Source organism: Mercenaria mercenaria, chromosome 2 (assembly GCF_021730395.1).
Source record: "Mercenaria mercenaria strain notata chromosome 2, MADL_Memer_1, whole genome shotgun sequence".
In the NCBI taxonomy this organism is placed as follows: domain Eukaryota; kingdom Metazoa; phylum Mollusca; class Bivalvia; order Venerida; family Veneridae; genus Mercenaria; species Mercenaria mercenaria.
In genome coordinates, this window is record NC_069362.1 from 70,239,765 (window position 1) to 70,254,509 (window position 14,745).

At 37.5% G+C, this 14,745-nt stretch overlaps 1 protein-coding gene across 6 annotated transcripts in view; it reads right to left on the bottom strand.

The window, feature by feature from the left end:
* LOC123564244 (BAI1-associated protein 3-like) overlaps positions 1–14,745 on the bottom strand; it is a 408,668-nt gene that overhangs the window by 65,487 nt on the left and 328,436 nt on the right. For all 6 annotated transcript variants that reach the window (XM_045357655.2, XM_045357656.2, XM_045357654.2 and 3 more), the window contains 3 exons: positions 12,845–12,962; positions 2,936–3,151; positions 755–915 (listed from right to left, as the gene is read on the bottom strand). In XM_045357655.2, coding sequence (XP_045213590.2) covers positions 755–915; positions 2,936–3,151; positions 12,845–12,962 — 495 coding nt within the window. The remainder of the gene's footprint in view (positions 1–754; positions 916–2,935; positions 3,152–12,844; positions 12,963–14,745) is intronic.

Consider the following 14,745-nt stretch of genomic DNA (forward strand, 5'->3'; position numbering starts at 1 on the left):
ATTTGACCAACGTCTATAGTGGACGCAACTTGACCCCGATGGTTGACCTTTGCATTATAATACATAATGAGGCACAACCTATTATTGAAAAGGAGTGTACGTAAAATACGATCTACACGAGAAAAAGGAAATATAAATTTGTGTAAACATAAATTAGTGTATTCTAAAGTTTTAACTGATCAAATGAAAGTATATATACTTGATACTGCACTGTTTACAAATTAATTCCATATAAATATACACGGATACATTAAGCACCCTTGATTTCTACAATGAAATAGTCGATATGAATAATCAGCCTAAGGTGAACCATCGCGGTCAAGTTGCAACTACTATACTATACTTGAAACAACATCAACACCAAAGCTTTATTACACTAATGTAATAACCAAATTCTGTTACGACTTTATTTTACTCCCACATGGTCAAACATAATAGTAACATAGGATTCAAAGATGTGTGAACGTCTTGGCTATAATGTTTGAATTTTTAGACATTGGCTTATTAACACTTGAGCCGCGCCATGGAAAAACCAACATAGTGGCTTTGCGACCAGCATGGATCCAGACCAGCCTGCGCATCTGCGCAGTCTGGTCAGGATCCATGCTATTCGCCAACGGTTTCTCTAATTACAATAGGCTTTAAAAGCGAACAGCATGGATCCTGACCAGACTGCGCGGATGTGCAGGCTGGTCTGGATCCATGCTGGTCGCAAAGCCACTATGTTGGTTTTCTCATGGCAGGGCTCACTTACTGTTCGTAGAGTTTAGTATAGAAGATAACAGCATGATGAAGGTCTGTGTTGAGCAGATTGGTCAGTTCTAGTAGGCCCTGTATAATATCCTCCTCTGTATCTACATGTGTGTGTTGTCTACATCGTCTGTGACTGCGCTCATACCATTCCAATGTACTTTTCTATACAGAAAATAAAACTAGGTCAAACAAGAAGGACTTAGGTCCAACATCACACACCTGGATACTCAAAACTATCTAAATTTACTCAACAAAAGAAGATGAAGTAGTTAATTGTGCACTGGCCCCGTGTTCACAAAACATTTTTCAGTCTCAGCTGAGTTTGAGTTGGAAATTTTAATATCAGTTTTACTAGAACTTCATGGTTAAATTCCAAATGAGACTGACCATCAGTACTACATAGTCACTTGAAAATAGTTATTAACTTCAAATCGAATTTTAAACATGCTGTTTAGATTTAAATGACAAATAAAGTTTCGTTATCAAACTCAGCTGAGACTGAAATTGTTTTGTGAACACGGGGCCAGTACATCATCAACTTCTACATATATTATACACTCACTACATGGCATTGGATATAGAGGGCTTTAAGTGGTCATTGGCATGACTAATCCTACACTGGCACAAGGCAGTCTGAAAGACAGCTAAATCCCCCGCCACTGCTATGGATAGTGAAAGGGTAAACCTTTGATTTTAGCTGTGACCTTGACCTTGAACTGACATGGCTGACTCATGAATTCTGCACAATGTCTTGATGAGGTGATCATTTGACCAAAGTTTCATGAAAATCCTTCAAGGGGTTTAGGAGATACAGAGCTGAAACCTTTGACCTTCAGTTGTGACCTTGACCTTGAGTTGACATGGCTGACTCATGAGTTCTTGATGAGGTGATCATTTGACGCAAGTTTGATGAAAATCCTTCAAGGGGTTAAGGAGATACAGAGTGGACACCAAATGGAAGGCTCAAACCTTCGACCCTTAGTTGTGACCTTGACCTTGAGCTGGCATGGTTGACTCATAATTTCTGCACATCGTTCTGATAAGGTAATCATTTGACCCAAGTTTTATAAAATTCCTTCAAGGGGTTTAGGAGATATAGAGCGGACACGAAATGGAAGGCTCAAACCTTTGACCTTCAGTTGTGACCTTGACCTTGAGCCGACATGGCTGACTCATAAGTTCTGCACATCGCCTTGATGAGGTGATCGTTTGACCCAAGTTTAATGAAAATCCTTCAAGGGGTTTAGGAGATATAGAGCGGACACAAAATGGAAGGCTCAAACCTTTGACCCTAAGTTGTGACCTTGATCTTGAGCCGGCATGACTGACTCATGGGTTCTGCACATCATCTTGATGAGGTGATCATTTGACCCAAGTTTTATAAAATTCCTTCAAGGGGTTTAAGAGATATAGAGCGGACACAAAATGGAAGGCTCAAACCTTTGACCTTGAGTTGTGACCTTGATCTTGAGCCGCAAGTCTGACTCATGGGTTCTGCACATCGTCTTGATGAGGTGATCATTTGACCCATGTTTTATAAAATTCCTTCAAGGGGTTTAGGAGATATAGAGCAGACACAAAATGACAGGCTCAAACCTTTGACCTTGAGTTGTGACCTTGACCTTGAACCGACAAGGCTGACTCATGGGTTCTGCACATCGTCTTGATGAGGTGATCATTTGACCAAAGTTTCATGAAAATCCTTCAAGGGGTTTAGGAGATATGGACCGGACACGATTTTGTTACGGACGGAAGGACAGATGGAAGGACGGACGGACGGAAGGACTGACGCAGACCATTCCTATAATCCCTCCGCCACGGCGGGGGATTAAAAAGGGTATGCTTATAGCTAATGTATACGGAAGCCTGTATGGGGCACCCTGATGATGGAAAAGAGATTATTTCCTCGTGTTCCAAAACTTGGGAAAATATGGGTAGTTTCTGAGGAGTAGTCATGACCAACTTGTGACAGATGGACGAATGCAGATGCTGACTAGCCGTTCACAAAAACTCCACTGAGGACTGGTGCTCAGTTGAGTTATAAAACATCAAAATCTCTACCTAAGATTATTATTAGGCCAAATATGGTCACTACTAAGAGTGTACTGCCCAATTGTATTAAAAATTACTAGCAGTTGCACTGATTTTAATTGGATTATGAAAGTGGAAGACAACAAGTTACCTTTATAACATTTGTAATCTCTGGGTGGAGCTCCTTATGAAACGGACATGTGCGTTTGAACACATGCAGTGAGTAGATCTCAGCGAGGCACTGTAGCATGCCATCAAGACGCAGCATGGCTTGACGGTTATTCACAGGAAATGCATCTCGTTGTCTTTTTATCAGAGTCAGTGAGTGATTGATAAATCTTGTAAATGATTCTGCAAGGCACTCCTCCTGTGTAATATATAAACAATTAAGTAATTAGACAAACTACTTAACAGGCAATATAGACTATAACCCCCAAAACATTTACATTTTACGTTTTGATGTTTCCATTAATTTTATTGTTACTTCATAGGAGTCATAAGAGAGAAATGACAAAAGATGATCACAATGGACACAGCACGTAGACTGGCTCCATTTCAGCTGATACAGCGAAGTAAGGGTGCTAGCTTCTGAAGCCTTTATCAAAATATATCTACTGGTCTCAGTGTGGCTAGAGCAATTGCTAGAAAGTAATACAAATTATTGTGGCAGACTAAGGACCATAGCGTATATCTTGTTAACTGCCAAATAAAACTAGAGCTATCACTAAAGGTGATGAATGTACCCCCCGCATGCACTGACACAGTACATTGCAATTTGACGCACACAAGATTGCATAATTATGTGGACTGTATGTATATAGACTGTATGTAAACAGTATATTAACAAAAAACAAAGTCCCATAACTATGCAGAATATTCATCTAATAGAACGTAACATGTACCATGCACAACTAGGGTTGATACAGATCACTTGTGTGAAGTTTCATTAAATTGTGTGCAAGGGTTCGGAAGGTTATGCGTGCACAAGATTCCATATGCAGACTGTATGTACATAGTATGTTAACAAGAAACAAAGTCTCATAACTCTGCAATTTTTGTTGTTGAAAGAACCTAACATGCCCCATGCACAACTACTGTTGTTACTGATCACTTGTGTGAAGTTTCATTAAATTGTGTCAAGGGGAAGAGGAGAGATGGTGCGCACAAGATTGTGTCTATGTATATAGTATAGTAAAAAAAACAAAGTCCCGTAACTCTGCAATTTTTTTTTCTAAAAGAACCTAACATGCCCCATGCACAACTGCTGTTGTTACTGATCACTTGTGTGAAGTTTCATTAAATTGTGTCAAGGGGATGAGAAGAGATGGTGCGCACAAGATTGTGTCTACGGACAGACAGACAGACAGACAGACAGACAGATGGACAGACAGACAACCTGAAACCACTATACCCGCCCCCCACCCTTACAACTTTGTTGACAGGGGGTACAATTATTTCAATGTGACTGTCCACCTCCCATTTTTTTAATCATAAATGGAATGACACCATCAGACCAGAGCTGCAAGTTTGGTTTACAAGGGTTTTTAATAACAGTGAGTTTTGTCTGTGGACTTAATGATGCAAACAGTTAAATAGTAAATCTTGGAAACCTGATATATTTAAAATCCCAATATAGTTAAGAAATAATGTAAAGAAAGATTGTGTTTTAATGTTATCAATGTATTAAAAAGAGGTGTGTATTTATTTAAGTAAAACACAATTTTGCTTTATATCATTTCGATTCTAATACGCCCTTTTTCTAAAACACATTTTTTCCAAATATTTTACCTGAGGTCAGCTCAAATAACTCTTTTTCAGAAAAAGTAATATATTATTTTTTTCAGACTGCGTACTTTGATGCAGTTAACTACACATATATCTAAAATAGGTAGTGCCTACTTGAAGTTTGTATTTTTAGTTCCACTGCCTAGTAAGAGACACAGAAAAATAACTGCAATAAATTTATTACATTCCCTAAGGTAAGAATCTTTTATCAAAATGCCAGAATAAAGATATCCTTGTGCTGACAAAACATATTGATCCCTGTGCTGGCAAAACATATTGATCAGATGGTCTCTTAAAATTATCACAAGTCTCTTCCTTTCCCTTTGGACAGAACAGTTTCTAACATTTGATATTTTACTTTTTTCTGTCTACAAATAATTGAAATAAGTGTAGAAAAAGCTATCTGTACCTAATTATATAAATGTTGCTTTGTACAAAGGGGAGCAGTCAAAGAAAAATGCTGGTATTTTCAAAATGATCTTCCTATTCCATCTGAATCTTTTCAAACATTATAGAAAGTGGTACTGTAATGTTTAAGAGAAATGAAATAGAAGTTCTACTTCTTCAAAAACCTTGCATCAATGATATCAGTAATATCATTTTTATTCTCTACAACTTATGCAGGTATCAGTGTCGAATAGTTAAATTAATTGTCAACATATCTGCTTTTGATAATTTGGGAAAAACTATTTAATTACAAGGGAACATTGTAACACTATAGTAAATGAAAATACCACCGAGGCTGTAAGGAAAGGATTACTGTCAACTTCAAATGAAAATTCTGAAGCAAAACTGCATAGCAACAATATTCTATGTTAGAGAGATCAAAGTTTCCAAACAATTATCCTCTATAATGAGAGACATTGCTTTCTACATAGCTCACAATACTAATTTCCAATACTTAAATCTACTAAATATTTGTTCTTGTACAGCTCAGCACATTAACAAGTTTCATTAAAGGTAGATATTCAGGGTACAGCAGGTGAAACACTGACAAAAAGATATGAGCCGCGCCATGAGAAAACCAACATAGTGCCTTTGCGACCAGCATGGATCCAGACCAGCCTGCGCGTCTGCGCAGTCTGGTCAGGATCCATGCTGTTGGCTTTCAAAGTCTATTGGAATTAGAGAAACTGTTAGCGAACAGCATGGATCCTGACCAGACTGCGCGGATGCGCAGGCTGGTCTGGATCCATGCTGGTCGCAAAGCCACTTGTTGGTTTTCTCATGGCACGGCTCATATAGATAAAACCTCGAAGATAGATCATCGACCTCTGTAAAACTGCCTATAACAGCAATACTCCAACAACCAGATTCATGCTGCCTTTTCTCATTTCATCCCCAGACCAATTTTTTTAACCAAAAAAAATTCCAATCCTAAAATAGATTGTAAATTTAGGTTCTGTTACAATCAAATTGCAAATTTTTACACTACATTTGTATTTCCCAATGATTCCTGTGCAAACGTCAGAATGCACCAATTTCATGCTAGCTGATAAAACAACAACTGACACTTGACAAGTAAATATCAGTATACTTTTGCTAAATAGTTCAGTCCGGTAAAATGCAGATACAAGTAAGTTATCAAATTGTTTTCTTTTGTTCTGATCTTTTTTGTTCTGTTTTTCTTATCTATTTTCTTTCTGTTCCAATTTTCTTCCTTTCTTCTTAAATAATTTGTATTTGCCTTTATTTAACATATTTTCATCAATCATTTCCTATTTCTATGTTTATTACGTTCACTTAAACAATCATCATTATCTGATTTGCTACTAAACTTTTCTCATCTGCCATATCTGCTTTGGAAATTCCTCTGTCACTGTGTCATGGAGAAAATGATGCGCCCTCATACAAATTTAACTAGAAGATGCTTTTTTAGAAAAGCACATATCTCCCCCAAAAGCATAGTAGTAATAGGCAAGAAGTCAATAGGGGACAGGAGCAAAAGTCAAAGAGACCCTGATGGTTGGTTTGGTTTGGTTTGTTTGGGTTTAACGCCGTTTTTCAACAGTATTTCAGTCATGTAACGGCGGGCAGTTAACCTAACCAGTTTTCCTGGATTCTGTACCAGTACAAACCTGTTCTCCGCAAGTAACTGCCAACTTCCCCACATGAATTATCAGAGGTGGAGGACGAATGATTTCAGACACAATGTCTTTTATCAAATCGTCACTCAGCCCGCTCGAGGATAGAACACGTGACCCTGCGATCCGTAGACCAACGCTCTACATACTGAGTTAAGCGGGCGGGTCCCTGATGGTTGGCTTAGTGACTGAAATGCAACAGGGATCATCCACTTGGCATGTTCAATCATCTCATGAGTTTCAATGTTCTGGATCAAGTGGTTCTCAAGCTATGGATTGGAAACAGTGTTCCATGTTCTGGCCCCTCTGACCTTGACCTCTGAAAGAATGGCCCCAAGATCAATACAGATCATCTACTAGGCATAACCAATCATCCCACGAAGTTTCAACGTTCTGTGTCAAGTGGTTTGGAAACGGTTTAACATATTCTAGCCTCCTGGAAATGTTTTTCCATGTTCTGGACCCTGTGACCTTGATCTTTGATCAAGTAACCCCAAAAACAATAGGAGTCATCTACTCTGTAAGACCTATCACCCTATGAAGTTTAAAGATTCTGGGTCAAATGGTTCTCAAACTATTGATTGTTACATTTTCCCCATGTTCTAGCTCCTGTGACCTTGATCTTTGACCGAGTGACCTCAAAATCAACAGGGGTCATCTACTAGGCATGTCCAATCACCCAATGAAGTTTCAACATTCTGAGTCAAGTGGTTCTCAAGCTATTGATCAGAAACTATTTCCATGTTCAGGCCCTTTGACCTTGACCTTTGACCAAGTGACCCCCAAAAACAATAGGTATCATCTACTCTGTAAGCCCTATCACCCTATGAAGTTTGAAGGTTTTAGGTCAAATTAATCTCCATTTCTTGATTGCAAATGAAGTGTGATGGACAGACAGACTGACAGATGGACGAACAGGGCAAAAACAATATGTCTCCCCCAGTCAGGGGGAAACATTAACATCTTTGATACAAAAACAAAGAATTAATAGTTGCTGAGTTTAGAACTGTTGAATGTAACCTTGGCACTAATTTTTCCTTTAAAACCATTTACAGTATCACATCATTCCTGGGGAATAGTATAATTCTGGACTAGTATTCAAAATTACAGAACAATAGTCTCAAGGCATAATCAAGAAAAGCTCAAGCATATACTAAAAAAAAATCAGGAATTTTGCATAAATTCTATAAAATTGTAAAGAACACCACTGTGGTCATTGAACTTTAATCAGAAGAAGATTGTTTAAGAGATTACAAGTCAGCGTGTATCTTGTTACATTACAGCATGAATGTTTGCTTTCAGATTAGAGTTACATGAACATTCTGTATCAAAATTTGTAAAGGTCACTACTAAGGCTGTTGTTTACAGAATGGATTGATTGTGCAGAGAAAATATGTAAAACAAAGACATTTTAGAACCCCAATAAATGTTTGTTGAGGCATTAATACTGAGATAAAAGTTGACAGTAATGCCAGTAAATGACTGCACAAGACAGTGATAAATGCTCTAAAGCAATCTAAATGACAATCTTCTGGAGTATATTGTATTCATTTGTTATCCAGTAGAAACCCTAGGTGTGCTTCCCTAAGATTTACAAAACCCCGATGTTCAACAATTCTAAAAGCTATACTTTGATTACAGCTGCAACCTTGTTTCAGTAGAACAACAACTTCTCATGGGAGGCAGTGTCAGCTAAGTCAGGCTCTGAACAGAATATTATGGTTTGGAATCCCAGTGAGTTCGGAATTCGAACATAGTCTCTTGGTTAAAACTACTTAATAACTGTTTCAGCCACCTACACTGTGAACGAAGTTATGGACTGGTAAAGAAATATGGCTATACATATTCATTTCACTTTTAAAGGTGGTCAATCATTTTATTTTATATATACTGTTAGAGATTTATATAAGAAACAAAATGACACATTACAAAGAGTTAGATCCTATTAGAATCAATATTATGTTTTATGGTTGTTTTTTTTTTTTATGTAGAATTTTGTAATTACCACCCTCCACCCCCAGCCAATTTAAGAGCTGAGTATTCCTTTTTATTTCAATGTAATATCTAGTTTTACATTTGAATTTGCTAGAATAGGTAGAATATAATAATCTGTTATTGGTTGAAGATGCAGATGGGTAGATATTGTTTGACGGTAACTGAGTTACTGTAGACCAGATATTACCACTTGCACCTTACAACCACTGGTATATTATATTTCTTGCATACTGTACTTTGCAAGCAATAGAATAAACCAAGCAAAATGAAATGTGTTTTTGTAGCACTCTTTCTAATAGTAGCATATCTAAATGAAATAAGGGAAATTAAAGGAACTGTGCTCCAGATCGTTCGAAAATAGAAAAAAAAGATTTTTTGTTAGATATCTGGAAATTATTGCTTTATTTCTTAAGAATGCTTTGAAACTTAATTACTGACAGACTATAATGTTATTACTCGAGGTAAATTAATCTGCCTCGATTATAAATATGTATATTTAATGCACACTGAACACTAAATCTTCCATAATGCTATTGGTAGCAACGGTGGAAAACTTCTTTATTGCCGCGGCAGTCCTGGTTCGATTCCTGACGTGGTCATCTTTTTTTCTTGATCTGGCATTTTTAAAATAGTTTAGAAACAACAAGAGCTGTCTCCATAGGATGACACATGCCCCCGATGGCACTTTGAATGAATAGTTATGGCCGATGTTAGAGTTTAGGACCTTTGACCTATGGACCTGGGTCTTGCGCGCGACACGTCGTCTTACTGTGGTACACATTCATGCCCAATAATTTTAAAATCCATGCATGAATGACAAAGATATGGACCGGACATGCCCATCAATGCACTATCATGAAATATGACCTTTAACATCTAAGTGTGACCTTGACCTTTGAGCTACGGACCTGGGTCTTGCGTGCGACAAGTCGTCTTACTGTGGTACACATTCATGCCAAGTTATTTGAAAATCCATCCATGGATGACAAAGATATGGACTGGACACGAATGCACTATCATGAAAATGACCTTTAACGTCTAAAAGTGACCTTGACCTTTGAGCTACGGACCTGGGTCTTTCGCGCGGCACGTCGTCTTACTGTGGTACATATTCATGCCAAGTTATTTGAAAATCCATCCATGGATGACAAAGATATGGACCGGACACAAATGCACATCATGAAAAATGACTTTGAACGTCTAAGTGTGACCTTGACCTTTGAGCTACGGACCTGGGTCTTTCGCGGGACACGTCGTCTTACTGTGGTACACATTCATGCCAAGTTATTTGAAAATCCATCCATCGATGACAAAGATATGGACCGGACACGAAAATTGCGGACACACCGACAGACTGACAGATGGTTCAACAAGAGTGCAAGAATGTCACAATATACGCCTGTCACAGCAAATTTCTTTACTCTAGCACCTGTATTTGCAAATGGAGTTTTAACTTTGTGGCTGTTTAGTAATAACTAAGTGTTTTGTTTTTCTAAGTCCACAAAAAAAAACTCCTTACCAGGTAGAGATACCTTAAAATACACCTAAAATTGGAAAGTAACATCTATGTTGTACCACAGATAAGTGGTCTTGGTTTTTCCCTACGGTCAATTATAAAAAAGTTACAATATAAGTTATTTATAGTAACAACTAAGGGAAGTTAATCTTAAAAAAAAAAAAAAAAAAAAAAAAAAAAAAAAAAAAAATTGTAAGTCCTCACAAAAATCTTTACCAGGTAGAGACTGGTCAAAATAAACCTCAAAAGTAGCATGCATATTGTACTACAGAAAAGTGGTCTCTATTTTTCCCTATGACTAGTAATGAAAAAGTTACAATATAAGCTATTTATAGTAACAACAAAGGGAAGTAATTCGAAAGAAGAGAACTGCGCATGACACTTCGTCTTATGATGGTGTATAATTGTGTCAAGTTACATCAAAATCCCTCCATGCATGAAGAAGAAATGCTTCGGACAAAGTCATTCTTGTATCTGACCTTTGGCCTCTAAGTGTGACCTTGACCTTAGACCTAGGGACCTGGTTCTTGCGCATGACACTACGTCTCGTGGTGGTGAACATTTGTGCCAAGTTATATCAAAATCCCTCTATGCATGAAGAAGACATGCTCCGGACAAGGTTTTCATTCTTGTATCCTTTGACCTCTAAGTGTGACCTTGACCTTAGACCTAGAGACCTGGTTCTTGCGCATGACACTCCGCCTCATGGTGGTGAACATTTGTGCCAAGTTATATCAAAATCCCTCTATGCATGAAGAAGAAATGCTCCGGACAAAGTTTTCATTCTTGTATCCTTTGACCTCTAAGTGTGACCTTGACCTTAGACCTAGGGACCTGGTTCTTGCGCATGACACTCCTTCTCATGATGATGAACAATTGTGCCAACTTTCATCAAAATATCTCTATGCATGAAGAAGATATGCTCCGGACAAAGTCATTCTTGAATTTGACCTTTGACCTCTAAGTGTGACCTTGACCTTAGACCTAGGGACCAGGTTCTTGCGCATGACACTCCGTCTCATGATGGTGAACAACTGTGCCAAGTTTCATCAAAATCCCTTCATGCATGTAGAAGATATGCTCCGGACAAGGTCTGTGGACGCCGCCGCCCGCCCCCCGCCCGCCCGCCAACCCACCCGCCCGCCCGCCAGGGGCGTTCCCATAATACGTCCCGTTTTTCAAACGGGCGTATAAAAACTATATGCCTCCCTTCGGGGGCATAAAAACTTGTATTCTAATGTTCATTATATGACCAAACTTCAATTTGAGAGAGAAATATTTTTTTTAGCCAAAATCTGGAGGTCAGTGCCTTTAAAGCCAGTCACAGAAATGATTAACAAACAGACAATCCCATAATGGAAGGGGTATATATAGCTTTGAATAACTGCATTATACATTATAAAGTATGTAAAACATTCTGTTTCCTTAGCAACCACTTTTTAAAATATAACAACCGAACTGCCCTCTATCTGCCAGGTTTCGTGAAATAATCTGTTGTAATTTTGAAGCTATTGCATGATCAACCCTCTTTGACTGACAGTTAAACAGACATATATATAAACTCATAATCAGCTTGACAACACAAGAACTAAACAAGCTAATTCTCTGAAGTGAAGTATCGTCAAGGCTTAAGGGAAGTTGCAAGTCCTGCCTTGGACATTGGTTATGGTCAATTTTTTATCTGTTACCTATACTGACATTTTGTGATGCAGGATGCTGGACATCCACCTATACTTATAAATCACTCTGAACAAAGTTCAGGTGAGATAAAAATCAAATAATGACAATATATTCTGGGCAGAAAACTTTGTATGCTAAGGTACTTGGCAATGGTGCTTTTCATTGAAATTTTGTCAAGTAATTACAGTAAAATACACTGGTATTAAAAGAAAATGTTTGCTTAACTTTTTCTCACTTCTATTTACAAAAAGACATTAGGAAAATAAATATTTTGCAAGCACATAATGGACAACTGTGTGTTTAGGATTGGAAGTACTGTGTCACTTTCACACGTCTAGCAAACATTTAAATTAGTAATTTCTACAAAACTGAAAACTGCTAATGAGTGTGTTCTGTGCAAAAACAAGAATATGTGTTTAAGGAGATGGTCAAAAAATGGTCTTAAAATATCTTGTGACACAACAATTACTGAGTGCACAAAAATGTCAAATGTAAATCACTGATTGTAAAATAGCATGTGTTCCTTTCTTACCAAAGTAAAAAGGCGAAGCTGCATGAGAAAAAAATTATATCATTAAAATTGGGATTAAGTGTAAGTAATGCACTCAAAAAGTCTGGATGCACATACAACTGGTACCTTTCATTTTTTTCTGATAACAGAATACAGACATATATGATTATGTTTCTTGCAATATTCTAACAGACGAAAAAAAAACATCACAGATATACATGAAGAGTTGTATTGACAAAAAAGTTTGAAATCTTGTTTCATAATACACTGGATCTCTAAGAGATGAGAAAGATGATGTTTTATACTTAATGATGCATTTAAAGAATCTGCATATCAACAGCAGAGGACTTCACATCTTAAATGCTGTACTTTGACAAATATTACAATGCTACCACTAAACATATTATACTGAAGCACTGATACTTTCATATATACCTATACAATACAACAATGAACAAGACAATGCATTACTGAAAGGATTATATTTACCTCCTCCCTGGAGAGTGATGTTGGTTCCCACAGTTTGTCAAGCTCCTGAAGGAGACTGAGCAGTAACTGATAATCTAACGGGTGATCGAAGTGCTTGCGGCTATAGGCCATCCAGCGACTATGTAAAAGATAAACAGAAAAGTATAAAGCATTGCCTAAAACAGTAGAAAGCTAAAATAGTAAATCAAAAATGCCCCTATGACACCCTGTAGGAGGAAACTTTTGACCGTTGACATACTGAACCCCGAAACAGTTGGGGTAATGAACTGACCAATGACACTTATTTAACAAATTTCAAAGGTATTCTTGAGTTATTAATCAGATACTATTCTAAGGCCTGACATAAGTGTGATCTTGACCTTTTACCAATAACACTTCATGCAATCGGGGTCAGCTCGATTCTATAACTCGCATGCAATCATTTCATTAAGTTTTAATGAGGCAGGCCAAAAGATTCCCCAATTAATTAGTGGAAACATTTTTCAGTCTGGTAGTCACTTTAACCTTGACCTCTGATATACTGAACCCAAAGACAAAAGTTAGCATTTGCTGATCACATTCTATCATCCTATAAAGTTTGATGATGAACCAATGGTTCTCCAGCTAGTTCACAAAATGTCTTCAGTCTCAAGGCCACTGTAGCCTTGACCCTTAAGTTATTGACCTAAAAACAGCAGGGACCATCTACCGACTAAAGGAAATTATTCTTTGCTGTTTGACTATAACAGATTAAAGTGTTTCATAACAAAGGGTCTTCTAGTAGACAGAACTGACCATCAGACATGAGCAAAACATCATTAGTATTGGATTCATGTTACAGATGGGCCATCAAACTTCAGCTGTAAAATGAATTAAGGCTACTACTATAATTGATATTTCTGGAATACTCCTGTGATGAAGCAAATTGTCAGGTTGTTCTTCAGTCACGTAGTGTATCTATCATCATTATGATGTCTCTTGCCAACAGGAAGACCAAGTCATGCACAGGGTTTACTTTATCTAATAAACAATGAAATATGTGGGTATCATTATTCTAAATAATGACAATTATGAAAGGAACTTTTTGTTTTCATTGACACTCGGCACTGTGCTCATGTTTGCATACTGGAGGGTGATTCAATAAATTCTGTCAATGTCTTCCACAGAAATTTTTGTATGTAACAACATGAAAGTTTCATATACTTGATAATGGATTCTGACTCAACATACCTGTGATATATAGAGTTACTCCAGTTATAACTGACCAAGTTATCTACTGCTGAATTATACACAGTAATATTTCAGTGTTAAAATGAAAGGTGAAGAAAAAACATGAAAATCAAGCCCAGGTTTCTTTGCAGGTACCTCCAAAAGAGACCTTACTTACTTATCATCCATGGTAGTTCTGCAGTCACATTAAGAACAGTTTTTTGTTGGGTAAAAATATTCCAAATGGGTGAAAATAGTCTTAAAGATAGTTATTGTCATTTGAGGTATGGTAGAAGATGACGGTGATAAACTATTTCCCACATAGCTCATACAATAGGCATTTCAGAAAGGACCACCCATTGTATCCTGATTGACCATCTGATATTAAAGGTTTCTGCAAGATGGGTCCCCACTTTGTTGTCAGCAGACCAAAAGTCCCAGAGTTAAGATTGCCCCAAAAACTGCTGCAAAACTATAAAAATTGTAATTCCAAGAAAATTTCTGAGTTGCTCACTGGAGATGAAACTTAAGTTTATCATTCTGAGCCCAAGCCATTTATCAATAATAAATATTCACTAAGTCAGGCAAGAACGGTCATTGCAAAAAGAAACAAGAAGCTGCGTTCAATAAACGCTTGATGCCCCCGGTGGCATCCTTGTCGATACAAAGCAACCTAAGTCCAAAACAAGGTCAAGTTCAACGTCAAACTGAGG